Source organism: Kogia breviceps, chromosome 8, assembly GCF_026419965.1.
Source record: "Kogia breviceps isolate mKogBre1 chromosome 8, mKogBre1 haplotype 1, whole genome shotgun sequence".
NCBI classification, from domain to species: domain Eukaryota; kingdom Metazoa; phylum Chordata; class Mammalia; order Artiodactyla; family Physeteridae; genus Kogia; species Kogia breviceps.
In genome coordinates this window covers 42,423,907-42,442,602 of record NC_081317.1, presented here as the reverse complement: position 1 = coordinate 42,442,602, position 18,696 = coordinate 42,423,907, and the positions used below count along the sequence as shown (strand labels likewise).

Below are 18,696 nucleotides of genomic sequence, written 5' to 3'. Positions count from 1 at the left end.
GGGCTCACTAGTTGTGGCTCGTGAGCTCTAGAGTGCAGGCTCAGTAGTTGTGGTGCACGGAGGCTTAGTTGCTCCATGGGCCGTGGGATCTTCCCAGACCAGGGCTCGAACCCGTGTCCCCTACATTGGCAGGCGGATTCTTAACCACTGTGCCACCAGGGAGGTCCCATAGAGCAGGTTAAGAGGACAGAGTAACAGGGGCGCCAGTTTACATAGGTTGGTCTCTTTGATAAGGAGACATTTGAACATAGACCAGAAGGAAGTGCAGAAGTGCACCACATGGCTCTCTGGAGAAGGGCATTTCAGGCAGAGAGAGAAGCAAGTGTAGATTGGGGTGGGAGGGGGGCGTTGTGAGTAATGAAGAGGTGGGCAGTAGGGGAGGTCAGAGAAATCACAGGGGCTGGGTCATGTGAGGCTCTTAGATTTGGTTCTGAGTAGGAAGATGAGAAGCAGCTGGGAGGTTTTTGGAGACGGGATGGCATGATCTTACAAGCATTCTAAAATGATGACTCAGTTAGCTGTGTGAGTAATGGGCCCTAAGGAAGCAAAGGGATGAGTTAGGAGGCTGTTGTGGTAATTCAGGTACTTGATGGAGACTTGGATGAAGGTATCAGTGGTGGAAGAGGTAAGAATTGGTTAGACTCTAGGTGTATTTGGGAGGTAAAGCTGACAGAATTTACAGATAGACTGGATGTTGGATGCGGGAGCATGAGAGGAGTCCAGGACGCAGCCAGGGTGTTGTGCCTGAGCAACGTGGAAGGCGAGAATTGCTGCACAGTGCAGTGGTAGTGCGTGGGAGGGGAAAGCAGTGTTCATTTTTTAAACTTTTCACTTTGGAATAATTTTAGATTTATAGAAAGTTTACAAAGATAGAACAGAGAATTCCCATACACTCTTCATCCAGCTCCCTGTAATGTTAACATCTTCTTTGTCAAAAGTAAGAAATTATGGTTTTCTCAGGGTATAGAGTCATGTACCAAAATGTTCATTGCAGCTCTATTTACAACAGCCAGGAGATGGAAGCAACCTAATTGTCCATCATCAGATGAATGGATAAAGAAGATGTGGCACATATATACAATGGAATATTACTCAGCCATAAAAAGAAATGAAATTGAGTTATTTGTAGTGAGGTGGATGGACCTAGAGTCTGTCATACAGAGTGAAGTAAGTCAGAAAGAGAAAAACAAATACTGTATGCTAACACAAATATATGGAATCGAAGAAGAAAAAAAAGGTCATGAAGAACCTAGGGGTAAGACGGGAATGGAGACGCAGACCTACTAGAGAATGGACGTGAGGATGTGGGGAGGGGGAAGGGTAGGCTGTGACAAAGTGAGAGAGTGGCATGGACATATATACACTACCAAACGTAGAATAGATAGCTAGTGGCAAGCAGCCGCATAGCACAGGGAGATCAGCTCAGTGCTTTGTGACCACCTAGAGGGGTGGGATAGGGAGGGTGGGAGGGAGAGAGATGCAAGAGGGAAGAGATATGGGAACATGTGTATATGTATAACTGATTCACTTTGTTATAAAGCAGAAACTAACACACCATTGTAAAGCAGTTATACTCCAATAAAGATGTTAAAAAAAAACACTAAGAAATTAACACTGGTACCATGGTATTGACTAAACTTTAGACTGTTTTTTTGGGGGGGTGGCCACACCGCAAGGCTTCCAGTGAGGCTTGTGGGATCTTAGTTTTTTGACCAGGGATTGAACTCGTGCCCTTGGCAGTGAAAGCACAGAGTCCTAACCACTGGACCACCAGGGAATTCCCCCGGAATTTAGTTGGATTTCACCAGTTTTTCCACTAATACCTTTATTCTGCTCCAGGGTCCAATCCAGGATATCACATTGCATTTAATCAGCATGTGTCCATATTCTCCTCCAATCTGTAACAATTTCTTAGCCTTTCCTTGTTGGAAAACGTGATTTTGCATATGTTTTGCTTTGTCTCCTCCTTATTCAGAAAAGATAAAGAATTTGGTTAAATTTATTAGATTTGAGTTGTCTACTAGACTGCCATATGGATATGTTAAGTAGAGAGTTGGATATAAAATTCACAGAAGAGATCTGGACTAGAGATTTACATTTGGGCATTGTCAGTGTAGAGATGGTATTTAATGGACTAGAGGAGGTCACCTCAGGTGTGAGTGTAGTTAGACAAAAAAAGAGTGAGGATGGAGCCTACCTAGTCTTGGCTGGAAAATAAGCATCCAGTAAAGGAAACGGAGAAAGAGTAAACTGAACTAGGATGTGAAACGTTCTAAACACCAAGTAAAGAAATTCAAGGAGGAGGGAGTGATAATTGTGCTAAATGCTGTTGATCAGTACAGAAGGATAACTACACATTGACTGTTGGATTTGGCAATGTGAAGGTTACTGGTCTTTTTTTGAATTTTATTTTATTTTTTTATACAGCAGGTTCTTACTAGTTATCTATTTTATACATATTAGTGTATATATGTCAATCCCAATCTCCCAATTCATCGCACCACCACCGCCCCTTGGCCCCGTGTGCATACGTTTGTTCTCTATGTCTGTGTCTCAATGTTTGCTCTGCAAACCGGTTCATCTGTACCATTTTTCTAGGTTCCACATATATGCATTAATATATGATATTTGTTTTTCTCTTGCTGACTTATTTCACTGTGTATGACAGTCTCTAGATTGATCCATGTCTCTACAAATGACCCAATTTCGTTCCTTTTTATGGCTGAGTAATATTCCATTGTATATATGTATCACATCTTCTTTATCCATTCATCTGTCAGTGGGCATTTAGGTTGCTTCCATCACCTGGCTATTGTAAATAGTGGTGCAGTGAACATTGAGGGGCATGTGTCTTTTTGAATTATGGTTTTCTCTGGGTATATGTCCAGTAGTGGGATTGCTGGGTCATATGGTAATTCTATTTTTAGTTTTTTAAGGAACCTCCATGCTGTTCCCCATAGTGGCTGTATCAATTTACATTCCCACCAACAGTGCAAGAGAGTTCCCTTTTCTCCACACCCTCTCCAGCATTTGTTGTTTGTAGATTTTCTGATGATGCCCATTCTGACTGGTGTGAGGTGATACCTCATTGTAGTTTTTTTTTTTTTTTTTTTTTTTTTTGCTCTACATGGGCCTCTCACTGTTGTGGCCTCTCCCATTGCGGAGCACAGGCTTCAGACATGTAGGCTCAGCAGCCACGGCTCACGGGCCCAGCTGCTCCGCGGCATGTGGGATCCTCCCGGACCGGGGCACGAACCCGTGTCCCCTGCATCAGCAGGCGGACTCTCAACCACTGCGCCACCAGGGAAGCCCTATATTGCAGTTTTGACTTGCATTTCTCTAATAATTAGTGATGTTGAGCAGCTTTTCATGTGCCTCTTGGCCATCTGTATGTCTTCTTTGCAGAAATGTCTATTTAGGTCTTCTGCCCATTTTTGGATTGGGTTGTTTGTTTTTTTAATACTGAGCTGCATGAGCTGTTTATACATTTTGGAGATTAATCCTTTGTCTGTTGATTCGTTTGCAAATATTTTCTCCCATTCTGAGAGTTGTCTTTTTGTCTTGTTGGTAGTTTCTTTTGCTTTGCAAAAGCTTTTAAATTTCATTAGGTTCCGTTTGTTTATCTTTGTTTTTATTTCCATTACTCTAGGAGGTGGTTCAAAAAAGATCTTGTGATTTATGTCAGGGTGTTCTTCCTATGTTTTCCTCTTAAGAGTTTTATAGTATCTGGTCTTACATTTAAGTTTCTAATCCATTTGAGTTTATTTTTGTGTATGGTGTTAGGGAGTGTTCTAATTTCATTCTTTTACATGTAGCTGTCCAGTTTTCCCAGCACCACTTACTGAAGAAACTGTCTTTTCTTCATTGTATATCCTTGCCTGCTTTGTCATAGATTAGTTGACCATAGGTGCATGGGTTTATCTCTGGGCTTTCTATCCTGTTCCATTGATCTGTATTTCTGTTTTTGTGCCAGTACCATATTATCTTGATTACTGTAGCTTTGTAGTATAGTCTGAAGTCAGGAAGCCTGATTCCTTCAGCTCCGTTTTTTTCCCTGAAGACTGCTTTGGCTATTCGGGGTCTTTTGTGTCTCCATACAAATTTTAAGATTTTTTGTTCTAGTTCTGTAAAATATGCCATTGGTAATTTGATAGGGATTGCATTGAATCTGTAGATTGCTTTGGGTAGTATAGTCATTTTCACAATATTGATTCTTCCAATCCAAGAACATGGTATATCTCTCCATCTGTTTGTATCATCTTTAATTTATTTCATTAGTGTCTTATAGTTTTCTGCATACAGGTCTTTTTTCTCCCTAGGTAGGTTTATTCCTAGGTATTTTATTCTTTTTGTTGCAGTGGTAAATGGGCATGTTTCCTTAATTTCTCTTTCACATTTTTCATCATTAGTGTATAGGAATGCAAGAGATTTCTGTGCATTAATTTTGTATCCTGCTACTTTACCAAATTCATTGATTAGCTCTAGTAGTTTTCTGGTGGCATCTTTAGGATTCTCTATGTATGGTATCATGTCATAGGCAAACAGTGACAGTTTTACTTCTTCTTTTCCAACTTGTATTCCTTTTATTTCTTTTTCTTCTCTGATTGCCATGGCTAGGACTTCCAAAACTGTGCTGAATTAGAGTAGTGAGAGTGGACATCCTTGTCTTGTTCCTGATCTTAGAAGAAATGCTTTCAGTTTTTCACCATTGCGAATGATGTTTGCTGTGGGTTTGTCATATATGGCCTTTATTATGTTGAGGTAGGTTCCCTCTATGCCCACTTTCTGGAGAGTTTTTATCATAAATGGGTGTTGAATTTTGTCAAAAGCTTTTTCTGCATCTATTGAGATGATCATATGGTTTTTATTCTTCAGTTTGTTATTATGGTGTATCACATTGATTGATTTGTGTATATTGAAGAATCCTTGCATCCCTGGGATAAATCCCACTTGATCATGGTGTATGATACTTTTAATGTATTGTTGGATCCTGTTTGCTAGTATTTTGTTGAGGATTTTTGCATCTGTATTTATCAGTTTTATTGGTCTGTAATTTTCTTTTTTTGTAGTATCTTTGTCTGGTTTTGGTATCAGGGTGATGGGGGCCTCCTAGAACGAGTTTGGGAGTGTTCCTTCCTCTGCAATTTTTTGGAAGAGTTAGAGAAGGATGGGTGTTAGCTCTTCTCTAAATGTTTGATAGAATTCACCTGTGAAGCCATCTGGTCCTGGACTTTTGTTTGTTGGAAGTTTTGTTTGTTTGTTTGTTTTTTGCGGTACTCGGGCCTGTCACTGTTGCGGCCTCTCCCGTTGCAGAGCACAGGCTCCGAATGCGCAGGCTCAGCGGCCATGGCCTATGGGCCCAGCAGCTCCGCGGCATGTGGGATCTTCCCAGACCAGGGCACGAACCCCCATCCCCTGCACTGGCAGGCGGACTCTCAACCACTGTGCCACCAGGGAAGCCCTGTTGGAAGATTTTTAATCACAGTTTCAATTTCAGTACTTGTGATTGATCTGTTCATATATTCTATTTCATCCTGGCTCAGTCTTGGAAGGTTATACCTTTCTAAGAATTTGTCCATTTCTTCCAAGTTGTCCATTTTATTGGCATGGAGTTGCTTGTAGTAGTCTCTTAGGATGCTTTGTATTTCTGCGGTGTCCGTTGTAACTTCTCCTTTTTCATTTCTAATTTTCTTTGAGTCCTCTCCCTCTTTTTCTTGATGAGTCTGGCTAATGGTTTATCAATTTTGTTTTATCTTCTCAAAGAACAAGTTTTTAGTTTTATTGATCTTTGCTATTGTTTTCTTTGTTTCTATTTCATTTATTTCTGCTCTGATCTTTATGATTTCTTTCCTTCTGCTAATTTTGGGTTTTGTTTGTTCTTTTTTCTCTAGTTCCTTTAGGTGTAAGGTTAGATTGTTTATTTGAGATTTTTCTTGTTTCTTGAGGTAGGATTGTATTGCTATAAATGTCCCTCTTAGAAGTCCTTTTGCTGCATCCCATAGGTTTTGCATAGTCGTGTTTTCATTGTCATTTGTCTCTAGGTAGTTTTTGATTTCCTCTGATGTCTTCAATGATCTCTTGGTTATTTAGTAATGTATTGTTTAGCCTCCATGTTCGTGTTTTTTACGTTTTTTTCCGTGTAATTGATTTCTAATCTCATAGTGTTGTGGTCAGAAAAGATGCTTGATACGATTTCAGTTTTCTAAAATTTACTGAGGCTTGATTTGTGACCCAAGATGTGATCTATCCTGGAGAATGTTCCGTGCGCACTTGAGAAGAAAGTGTAATCTGCTGTTTTCAGATGGAATGTCCTATAAATACCATTTAAATCTGTCTGGTCTATTGTGTCATTTAAAGCTTGTGTTTCCTTATTTTCTGTTTGAATGATCTGTTCATTGGTGTAAGTGAGGTGTTAAAGTTCCCCACTATTATTGTGTTACTGTTGATTACTCTTTTATAACTGTTAGCAGTTGCCTTATGTATTGAGGTGCTCCTATGTTGGCTGCATATATATTTATAATTGTTGTCTTCTTCTTCTTGGATTGATTCCTTGATCATTGTGTAGTGTCCTTCCTTGTCTCTTATAACATTCTTTGTTTTAAAGTCTACTTTATCTGATATGAGTTTTGCTACTCCAGCATTTTTTTTTTTTTTTTTTTTTTTTTGCAGTACCTGGGCCTCTCACTGTTGTGGCCTCTCCCGTTGTGGAGCACAGGCTCCAGACGTGCAGGCTCAGCAGCCATGGCTCACGGGCCCAGCCGCTCTGCGGCATGTGGGATCTTCCCGGACCAGGGCACAAAATGGTGCCCCCTGCATCGGCAGACAGACTCTCAACCACTGCGCCACCAGTAAAGCCCTGCAGCTTTCTTTTGATTTCCATTTGCATGGAATATCTTTTTCCATCCCCTCACTTTCAGTCTGTATGTGTCCCTAGGTCTGAAGTGGGTCTCTTGTAGACAGCATATATATGGGTCTTGTTTTTTTTTTTTTTTTTTTTTTTTTTGTGGTACGCGGGCCTCTCACTGTTGTGGCCTCTCCCGTTGCGGAGCACAGGCTCCTGACGCACAGGCTCAGAGGCCATGGCTCACGGGCCCAGCCGCTCCGCGGCATATGGGATCCTCCCGGACCCGGGCACGAACCCGTGTCTCCTGCATCGGCAGGCGGATTCTCAACCACTGCGCCACCAGGGAAGCCCATGGGTCTTGTTTTTGTATCTATTTAGCGAGCCTGTGTCTTTTGGTTGGAGCATTTAATCCATTCATGTTTAAGATAATTATCGATATGTATGTTCCTATTACCATTTTCTTAGTTGTTTTGGGTTTGTTTTTGTAAGTCCTTTTCTTTTCGTGTTTCCCACTTACAGAAGTTCCTTTAGCATTTGTTGTAGAGCTGGTTTGGTGGTGCTGAATTCTCTTAGCTTTTGCTTGACTATAAAGCTTTTGATTTCTCCATTGAATGTGAATGAAGTCCTTGCCAGGTAGAGTAATGTCGGTTGTAGCTTCTTCCCTTTCATCACTTTAAGTATATTATGTCACTCCCTTCTGGCTTGTAGAGTTTCTGCTGAGAAATCAGCTGTTAACCTTATGGGAGTTCCCTTGTATGTTATTTGTCGTTTTTCCCTTGCTGCTTTCAGTAATTTTTCTTTGTCTTTAATTTTTGCCAATTTGATTACTATGCATATCAGCGTGTTTCTCCTTGGGTTTATCCTGTATGGTACTCTCTGCGCTTCTTGGACTTGGGTGGTTCTTTCCTTTCCCATGTTAGGGAAGTTTTCGACTATAATCTCTTCAAATATTTTCTCGGGTCCTTTCTGTCTGTTTTCTCCTTCTGGGATCCCTATAATGTGAATGTTGTTGCATTTAATGTTCCAGAGGTCTCTTAGGCTGTCTTCACTTCTTTTCATTCTTTTTTCTTTATTCTGTTCCACAGCAGTGAATTCCACCATTCTATCTTCCAGGTCACTTTTCTGTTCTTCTGCCTCAGTTATTCTGCTGTTGATTCCTTCTAGTGTATTTTTCATTTCAGTTACTGTATTATTCATCTCTGTTTGTTTGTTGTTTAATTCTTCTAGGTCTTTGTTAAACATTTCTTGCATCTTCTTGATCTTTGCCTCCATTCTTTTTCCATGGTCCTGGATCATCTTCACTATCATCTTCACTATTCTGAATTCTTTTTCTGGAAGGTTGCCTATCTCCACTTCATTTAGTTGTTTTTCTGGGGTTTTATCTTGTTCCTTCATCTGGTACATAGCCCTCTGCCTTTTCATCTTGTCTATCTTTCTGTGAATGTGGTTTTTGTTCCACAGGCTGCAGGATTGTAGTTCTTCTAGTTTCTGCCTTCTGTCCTCTGGTGGATGAGGCTATCTGAGAAGCTTGAGCAAGTTTCCTCAAGGTTACCGGTCTTGCTAAGAGCAGTTTTAGTGGAGTAGTGGAGATGAAAGCTTGATTGGAATAGAAAGAGAAGCTTACCCCGAATATAAGTGAACGTGGCTGTTTGAGAGTGGGCTTTGCTTACTCTCACTCTGTACTGAGAGAACCTAGAACTGCCCAGTCCTCCCAGGCTGCCTGGATCCCTCATTCTGCAGTAACAACACCCCCTATATCCTTAATTTGGTTTGGCTCTGCTCCTGCTCTTAATTGACCTATGGCCTTCTGTTGGGTCACCACTTCCTTACAGCCTCTCAGAGCCTGCTGTTTTCCCTTATCCCACTTACCTTAGTTTCTGGAAGATGGGAAGAGCACAGTCCTTCCCCAGTGTCATTTCTAAACTATTATTCTTCTACCTTTGTATCAGAATCCCTGCTCCTTTGAAGTTAATGCTGCATGACCTTTTCTCTCCATCCCCTTCCATGTCTCCTTATCTTTGTCATCTATTAGCCTCCAGATCTCTCAGCCCCAGCCTCATTTATTAATGCATCTAGCCTGTATCTTTTTTCTACCTTTCTATCTTTCTAGTTTACCTTTATTCCCACCATCCAGGTATAATCAGCTTTAACCTTTTAGTCTGTTTCCTTAAAGAATTTTTCAGTGCTCAGTTTTACATAGTTGAAATTATATAATTAAAATAATCTTTATTCTTTTTTTGCGTATTATAATGTAATATTTTTCCACTCATTAAGAAATCTTTGTAAACCTTATTTTAAATTAATATATAATATGCCATAAATAGGTATACATTAATATTTAAACAATCTCTACCTCCCTCCCTTTATTTTTGCTGATATATTTTATTTTTATTTTTATTTTTTTTTTTGCGGGCCTCTCACTGTTGTGGCCTCTCCCGTTGCGGAGCACAGGCTCCGGACGCGCAGGCTCAGCGGCCATGGCTCACGGGCCCAGCCGCTCAGCGGCATGTGGGATCTTCCCGGACCGGGGCACGAACCCGTGTCCCCTGCATCGGCAGGCGGACTCTCAACCACTGCGCCACCAGGGAAGCCCTGCTGATATATTTTAAAGTAAATTCCAGATATCAGGTTATTTCACCTTCATATACTTTTAGGTTACATCTATTTAAAAAATATGGCCGTTTTCTTACATAATCACAGTGCCATTATTGTGCTTAACAAAATTAGCGATAATTCCTTGAAATCATCTAATACCTGGTCCACAATTGAATTTCCTTGTTTACCTCAAAAGTGTCTTTTTAACACTTGGCTTTTCCAGATCAGGATTGTTTTAGGTTTTGTTTTGTTTTGTTTTTTTAAAGACAGTTATTTATTGGTGTATCTGAAAAGTTTGTAGTCCATTCTCCAGACAGGTCTCTGTTCTTCGGGTTATTTAAGTGGGTTGTCACCCTCTTTACTGACATACTATCAAAGTAAAAGTATAGAGAATATACAGTCATGACTGGGGAATGATGGAGAAGCCCTAGTGGGAGAGGGCCTAGGATTGAAGAAGAGCCAGTGGTCAGGATAGGGCTGCATCCAGCATGGACAAGAGTCTTGCATCTGAAATGTGATAGTTCACTAGCAGAGAGCAATTCCAGAATAGTACCATGTTTTACATATGTTACATACTTAGATAAAACTGAAATGTTGGTGAAAGAATTATACTGTTTCTCTTTCTAGTATGTTTCTAGAACCTTTTACTATTATTTTATTTATTATTTTCATTCATTATACAAGTATTATTGAGTACCTTCTATGTGTAGAGTTAGGAAATAAATAAGGTAAAATAAGTAAAATATATGATAGATAGACTTAAGTGGTGTGAAGAAAGATAAGAGATAGGGAATGCTGAGGGAGTGGGTTACAGTTTTTTTGGTTTTTTTTGGAGGGGGGTGGGTTCCAGTTTTTAAAGTGTGGCCAGAGACTGCCTCATTGAGAAGACCACATTTTGAGTAAACACCTGAAGCAGGTGAGAGACTGAGCTGTGCAAATGTCTGGGGGACGGTATTCTAGGCAGAGGGAATAGCAAGTTGTAAAGACCTTCCCGCAGGAATCTGCCTTCCAATTTAGGGCTGGGAAGGAGGCAGTGTCGTCTCAGAGTGGTAACCTAGGGAAAGAGGAATCACAGATGAGGACCGGGAGACAATGAAGGCCATTGTAAGGACTCTGGCTTTTACAGGCATGTGATGTAGGAACCATTGGCAACTTCTGAGCAGAGGAGTGTATCATCTATTAATAATTTGCATTTTGACGGGTTCCCTCTGGCTGCTGTGGTAATAGACTGAAGTAGGAAGACTAGTTAGGAGGCCATTGTAATAATCCAGGTGAGTGGATAGTGGCTTAGACCAGAGTGTTAGCAGCAGAGGTTGGATTCTGGATATATTTTGAAGGTAGAGCCAGCAGGGTTTGCCGACATACTGAACATGGGATGAAAGAGACAGCCTTTGGAAAGGCTGCAATTTGTAGCTATTCAAAGTTGACAGCTTTGTAAAGGCAGTAATTTGTAGGCTATTCAAAGTTGACAGCTGTCATCACATAACTAAATGTATATGCATCCTAGTGGTCAAATTTCACCGTGACTGGACTTAGAAACATCACAATAGTTCTTCATTAACAAGCAATAAACTAATGAATAAGAGAAACAGTAAAATAAAAAGACAGTCCGCAGGGTAAAAATTGTGGTGTTCTCAGATGGCTTCCGTACTTCATTTACCTTAATGTGTTCTTTAATTCTAACTCATTTCTATTCTGGATTGGTCAATAGGCATTTTCTATAAAATTCACCACAAGTGTAATTCTCACAGACTATTCCTCAGCCCCAATTAGCCTCATATATAGATGGCTCAAACTTAACCTCACTCTCTAATGAGCTCTCTCTTACCTAACTTACCGCTCCAGAATCTTCCACATGTGTAGCATGGTAACTGGTAGGAAATATAATTGACTCTGTTATTCAGAAATGTTAACCTATGTAGGGTAGGGTATCCCTACTTTTAAGAAAGAATCTAAGTCTGATTCCTTGGCTTTTGTAATAGAATTCAATTTTATGATGTGTTCATCTGTATCTAAAGCGGGTAGATTTCCCTTTAATCAGTCACTCACAGTATCTTTATTCCAGGCTTTCTTCAGAGGGAAAGAACTATCCCAGAAACTTTACTAAAGCCTGAAACTTTAAAGGAGAGAGGTTATGGAGCAGACTAGATGATACTTGTTTATTCTTTCATCCATTCATTCAATAAATATTACTGAGCATTTGGTATATGCCAGGCATTGGATATACTACAGTGAACTAGGTAGACGAGGCTCTGGTCCTGCCTCCCAGAGCTTACAGTCTTGATGTTGTGTATTTCTTTTGACTTTGAACTGGACAAACAGAAAGTAATGTTAGGGAGCTAATATTATGGAATGACTAAAATGTGAGCTTTTGAGTCAGATAGTGATGAGTTTGAATTTTGATTTTTAAATTTCTGGTTATATGATCTTAGGTAAGTGCTTTAACTACTTTGAGCCTCACTTTCTTCATCTATAAAATGGTATCTGTTATATCCTTGTTAAGAGAATTAAATATGTGTAAAGTGCTTTAGCACAACACTTGGCATGGTGTATTTAAGGTTAGTTGTTTTATTCTTATAACTTACTTGGCCTTATAACAAAATAGTATTGTGAAATAAATGCTAAAAATATGGGCTCAAAGAAAAAAACCCATACACACACACATACTCTCAGGTCTGGGTACACTTGGGATTAAGAAAGATTTTGCTGAGATCGTATTTGAAGGAAAAGTCTGGAAGTGGGTGAAGGTATTGAAGAATAAATCTGGGAGGATTCTTAGAATGTTATATGCTGGTCTCTCTCATAGATGCTGAGCTTCTAGAGCCAGAGACTGTGTCTCCCTCAGTCTAGTAATCCTACCATGGGGCTTGTGGTAGGCGTCAAGCCTGTCTTTCTTGAGTGAACAACTGAAGACTTTGAGGGCATCTACTAGAACCATCTCACCACCATGGGTTGTTGGAACCTGTCTAGGCTTAGGTTTCTTGCACCTGACCACTGTAGCTTCACAAACCCTTCCCTAACCTGAATCCATGAATGTGGGAGATGCAGAGCCATACAGATTGAGAGGGCAAGGCAAGGTGCTACAGCATGTTTCTCCTGTGAATGCTCAAGCCGTCTGTTACAAGGGGCGTTTGGCTATTCTGCTAGGATCCTGGGCAGTTTCTTGGGAATGTTTCCTCAATTGTGGGAATCCCTACCTGAATGTCTGCTTCCTAAGTCCTCTCCCTCAGCATATTCCTGCCCCTTCCTGCCCTCAAACTCTGAACAGTCACCTTGCTCAGAATCAGACATCCCTTAAAATCTCTACATTTGAATTCTCCTCTCAAATGCCTTGCTCATTCTTGGTTGACTAAGGAATGTTTTTCTGTGTTTGAGTTTATCTGTTTTGTTTTTTAAACAGGTTCTTTAATTGAACAGCTAACCACAGAAAAGTATGAGTGCATGGTGTGCTGTGAATTGGTTCGTGTCACAGCCCCAGTGTGGAGTTGTCAGAGCTGTTACCATGTGTTTCATTTGAACTGCATAAAGAAATGGGCAAGGTCTCCAGCGTCTCAAGCAGGTCAGTCAGTTCTCTCTTCTGAGTAGTTATTCTCACCCATTTGATATGTTCAGGTTTTAAACTTAGCTTTAAAAATACTACTTAATTCCTCTTGAATGTTTTATCTGCAGGGAGAGTATGTTGCCCTGATCACATATTTTGGATGACCATTATTAAGCTATAAATCTTAAACCAGCTAAGCATAACAAATTAAAATATACTTAGGGTACAACAAAATCAGTCACTTTTACTAAAAATGGTAGCCTTTATCCAAGTAGCAACTATAAAGAACGATTTTTTTTTAATTGGGGTATAGTTGATGTACAATGTTATGTCAGTTTCGGGTGTACAACATAGTGATTCACCATTTTTAAAGGTTATATTACATTTATAGTTACTATAAAATATTAGCTCTATTCCCTGTGTTGTACTATACATCCCTGTAGCTTATTCATTAGAAAACATTTCTTGTATAGTTTGCTTTAGAAAATTTATAGAAAGCAATGTTTAATTTACCCTTAGGATTTTGAAGTTGTTTTGCCTTTAACAGATCTTCTCCATAGTATTTAGTGGACTTTTCCCAAAGTATACTAGTATTTAGGGATAATGCAAATGTTATTAAAAATATGCTTTCTGAACTTTGGCTCTTCTAATTTAACATTTGAGTTTTCCTACATGTACTCAAGTATCTTATCCTACTTTTTTTTTCAAACCAAAATTCAGATGTTTACTTTGATAGTAAAAATAATAGAACACTGTCCCACAAAATGAAATGTTAATTTTATGAAGTGATGGAGGTGTTAACTAAGACTATGGTAATAATCATATTGTAATATATAAATCTATCAAATCAACATGTGTACCTTAAACTTACACAATGTTATATGTTAATTATATCTCAATTTTTAAAAATGGAATGTAATGGATACCCACTGTATTCGCGATATCTGAGGTCCTTATAAATGTAAGCCTAAATGCAATATTTAAGCAAAGAATTCAGTATTGTGAATTTGTTTCTTAAATGTCTGATATCCTTAACATGGAAATTAGTACTACTGCTTCAATATTATGGCTTTCCATAGATTTAAAAATTCTTAAACTACATGAGCTTTTGTAAGGAAATTCTTTTGATTTCCTCTCATTTTTCTTAACAGACAGCCAGAGTGGTTGGAGGTGTCCTGCGTGTCAGAATGTTTCTGCACATGTTCCTAATAACTATACTTGTTTCTGTGGTGAGTTTTTTTTGCATACACTGGAGTCTCTTCCACTTTGCTTATTGTACCTCAGTTCCCAGCCCAGGAGAGGCGGTGTGCTGGGCATGTTTTAGAAGTCACTAATAAGACTTCAGAGCTACAGGAGTTTGTAAGACATCACATGCGTGTGGTCTGTCACACAGCTAGAGTCACAGGCCTTTGTGTTCTTGGCAGACTGTTCTGGAGATGGACCCTCTCATCATGCCCACCAGGTCTCCTTGATCTTAGTTTAGATCAGAGCTGACCAGATGGCAGAGGTGGGTACATACATGGGCTTCTTCTCATCTCTAACGGTAACAGCTTTGAAATTCTGGATATGAGCAACATGAGTAAAGAGTAATGGTGAAGTATACTTTATTTTAATCCAAGAAATCAGTCATTGTTCTTTATAGTAAAGAGACATTTTCTGTAAACCAGCATTGCAAACTATCCTTGTGCCCTCCCTCTTTATGGAATACTTCTACCTGGTTTTGAATAGCTCAGTTCTTCCATGTGTTAGGAAAAAAACTTTTCATGATCCATATGCTCATATCTGTTGCTAACCTATTTCCTGCGTGTCTTTTTTTTTTTTTTTTCCTCTTTCCTGCCTGTCTTTTAATGGGTAACCTTTACCATTTGGCTTTCGATTTTTCAGATTTCATTTCTTAACCATTTGTCTCCTTGAACCGTTGCATTTTAATCTCTGTCCTCATTACCTCACTGAAACTTATTCAGAAATCATCAATGACCCTTTCCTGACCAAATCCAGGGCTGATTTATAAATTCCTAACCTTTTTGTCCACACAGCAGCCCTTAATGCTTTTGACCATTCACTTCTTGAAATGACTAGCTCTTTCTGTTTCTTTTTTACCTGCTCTCCTTATTTTTCTAACTAATTTGCTCATATTTCTCCTTTCCTGTTACTTAACTGCCAGCTTTCACCAAGATTCAGTCACTGACCATCAACACTTCTAGACTCAATCTCTTTGTGAACTCAACTATTTACAGTGTTCTTCCCCTTCTTTTCTTTAAATCTCATCCACTGTGTCATTCGAGATCTGACCCCAACCATCCGCTTCCAAAGGAAGCTTCCCCTTTCTTATCTCCTCTCCCACTTTGGCCACTCTTGTCCAGAATCTGTTGGTCCTCTATGTTCTATTGCCAAAATCTGTGCCTTAATAGATACTGAATTAGTATTAGCTGAAGGAATGAATATTCTTGAATGTACTACTGGAAAGGCAGCATGAAACTGGAAGCAAGAGATCAATAGAAAATTGGACTAATAAGACCAATACCCAGGCTTAATTACCTTATTTTTAAAGGATTTTTAAACATGAAGCATAATAATGAAATTTAAAATCTTGTTAAAGCCTTCACTGACAAGTTGGATATGGGACCCTAAGAAGGCAGAAGAATGTGGGGATGAAGGTCACGATGATCTGAGTGAGGTGGAATAGTGTGGGAAGGCAAATAATGGCCTGATTTTACCTAAGGACTTTGCCCCACTCTGCTCTTCAAGGAGACCATTGGTCGGGAATTTCCTGGCAGTCCAGTGGTTACGACTCTGTGCTTTCACTGCCAAGGGCCTGGGTTCAATCCTTGGTTGGGGAACTAAGATCCCACATTCTGCAAGCCATGCAATGCAGCTGAATAAAAAAAGGAGACCATTGGTTTAATATACTTTATTGAGAACTTATTAATGTAACAGGTACCATGAAGAAACAGAGAAGAATGAGACTATTTACTGACTTCCCAGAGCTTGCAGTCTAAAATTTAAGACACAATTAACTTGCTGTTCTACTACAAAGTCTGTGGGAGGTCTTTGGGGTGAGTTTGACTTCTGGCTGGAGGATTAAGAGCCTTCCTGAAGGAGGTAGAATTGAACCAGGCTTGAAAACTAAGTTTAACACCAGGAAGGCTTAGGATCTGCTGGGAGAAGAGGAAGTCATCCAGTTATGGAGCCCAGGGTCTGTGAAGATGGAGGAGTGTGAGATGACTGGAAAGGTAGGGCTGACTTCTTCATGCCAGACCTAGATACTGGGACTTCATTTGTCAGGTGGTGGGAAGCCACTGAGGGCATCAGTGTGTGTTTTGTTTTTTGGCCATGCCGAGGCATGTGGGATCTTAGTTCCCCAACCAGGGATGAAACCTGGGTCCCCTCCAGTGGAAATGCAGAGTCCTAACCACTGGACTGCCAGAGAATTCCCTGATTCTTTATGAAGATTAGTCTGGTGGCAGTGAGTTAAGTATTTGGGGACCTAAACAGTTTGGGGACTTACAGTAACCCAGATGAAGAATATTAAAAGTCTGCAATGGGTTTTAGAGTGGGACAGAAAGGAAGGGATATAAGATTTCAAAGGTAAACAGGAATGAACAGCAGTGGGAAAGGAAGGAATGCAGATGTGGCTCCAAAGTTTCATGCTTTTGGAAATGGTGATACCAAGAACAGAAGAGGGCAGGGCAAGTGAACCAGGTTTGGTGGGGACAATGAGTTCAGTTGGAGTTGGAGTTGAAGTGTTGAGTTGGAAGAGTAAGACATCCAGTGGAAGATGTTCTCCAGGGAGTTAGGAAAGTTTGAAGAAAGATCAGGAATTAGGGATGATAGTCACAGGTGAGAGCAATAGATGAGATTCTAGTAGGTGAAAGGGTAATGGGTGAAAAGGAGTCTAATGCAGAACCCTGGCAGATGAAGGGAAAAAAACATTGTGAGTCAGGGAAAAGAGGTTGGGCCATTGAGAGATGGTAGGAGGAAACCTGGGCAGCATATTGGAGCAAGAAAGCACAGAGGCAAGGGAGGTATTCTGATAGTCTAGAGACGAGGTTCTGGCCAGTAGAGAGGAATAGCAGGAGTAGAGGGGGAGGTGAGGTGTGAGATACACTATGTAGGAAAATTGACAAGATTTGGTGACTAAATAGAGAAAGAAAAAGGAGGATGACTCTAGTTTCTGATTTTGTGTGACTCTGACAGTGATGGTGTCACTAACAGATAGGGAACCCTGGAGAGGGTGGGATCTAAGAGGGAAGATGCTAACTTTGACTGTAGATACATAGGCATTTGGAAGTGACTGTGAAACCCCAAGCACAGATGTTCAGCTGACAGTTGGACATGTAGGACTGAAACTAAGGATTCAGGGCAATGCAGAAAATGTAGATTTGGGACTCATCAGCCTTTAGATGTATTGAACTGCACAGCATGAGTAAGATTTCTGAAAGAGACAGGAGAGAATAGCAGAGGCCAAGGACTGGGAACAGGCTTCATTTAGGGTGTAAATTGCCCAAGTGAGGATGAATAGCTCAAGGGCAAGGAGGAGTCCCATGCCTTGGTTTTACTCATCCTGCCCCAGCACTAAGTTTATGGAATAGGCTTACTAAAATTTGTGGAGTGACATTAATTATAAAATTATAACCCTAGAGGGAACTTTCCTCAACATAATAAAGGCCATATATGGCAAACCCACAGCCAACATCATCCTCAATGGTGAAAAACTGAAACCATTTCCACTAAGATCAGGAACAAGACAAGGTTGCCCACTCTCACCACCTTTATTCAACATAGTTTTGGAAGTTTTAGCCACAGCAATCAGAGAAGAAAAAGAAAGAAAAGGAATCCAAATCAGAAAAGAAGAAGTAAAGCTGTCACTGTTTGCAGATGACATGATACTATACATAGAGAATCCTAAAGATGCTACCAGAAAACTGCTAGAGCTAATCAATGAATTTGGTAAAGTAGCAGGATACAAAATTAATGCACAGAAATCTCTAGCATTCCTGTACACTAATGATGAAAAAGTGAAATTAAGAAAACACTCCCATTTACCATTGCAACAAAAAGAATAAAATATCTAGGAATAAATCTACCTAAGGAGACAAAAGACCTGTATGCAGAAAATTATAAGACATTGATGAAAGAAATTAAAGATGATACAAATAGATAGAGAGATATACCATGGTATTGGCCTGGAAGAATCAACATTGTGAAAATGACTCTACTACCCAAAGCAATCTACAAATTCAATGCAATCCCTATCAAACTACCACTGGCATTTTTCACAGAACTAGAACAAAAAATTTCACAATTTGTATGGAAACACAAAAGACCCCGAATAGCCAAAGCAATCTTGAGGAAGAAAAACGGAGCTGGAGGAATCAGGCTCCCTGACTTCAGACTATACTACAAAGCTACAGTAATCAAGACAGTATGGTACTGGCACAAAAACAGAAATATAGATCAATGGAACAGGATAGAAAGCCCAGAGATAAACCTGTGTACATATGGTCACCTTATCTTTGAGAAAGGAGGCAAGAATATACAGTGGATAAAAGACAGTCTCTTCAATAAGTGGTGCTGGGAAAACTGGACAGCTGCATGTAAAAGGAATGAAATTAGAACACTCCCTAACACCGTACACAAAAATAAACTCAAAATGGATTAAAGACCTAAATGTAAGGCCAGATACTATAAAACTCTTAGAGGAAAACATAGGCAG

At 39.9% G+C, this 18,696-nt stretch overlaps 1 protein-coding gene across 4 annotated transcripts in view; it reads left to right on the top strand.

The window, feature by feature from the left end:
• Positions 1–18,696, top strand: part of NFX1 (nuclear transcription factor, X-box binding 1) — a 106,838-nt gene that overhangs the window by 7,034 nt on the left and 81,108 nt on the right. For all 4 annotated transcript variants that reach the window (XR_010841952.1, XR_010841953.1, XM_059072774.2 and 1 more), the window contains exons 3-4: positions 12,840–12,998; positions 14,132–14,209. Coding sequence is in view for 2 of the 4 variants with exons in the window: in XM_059072774.2 (XP_058928757.1) it covers positions 12,840–12,998; positions 14,132–14,209 (237 nt within the window). In the remaining 2 variants the exon portion in view is untranslated. The remainder of the gene's footprint in view (positions 1–12,839; positions 12,999–14,131; positions 14,210–18,696) is intronic.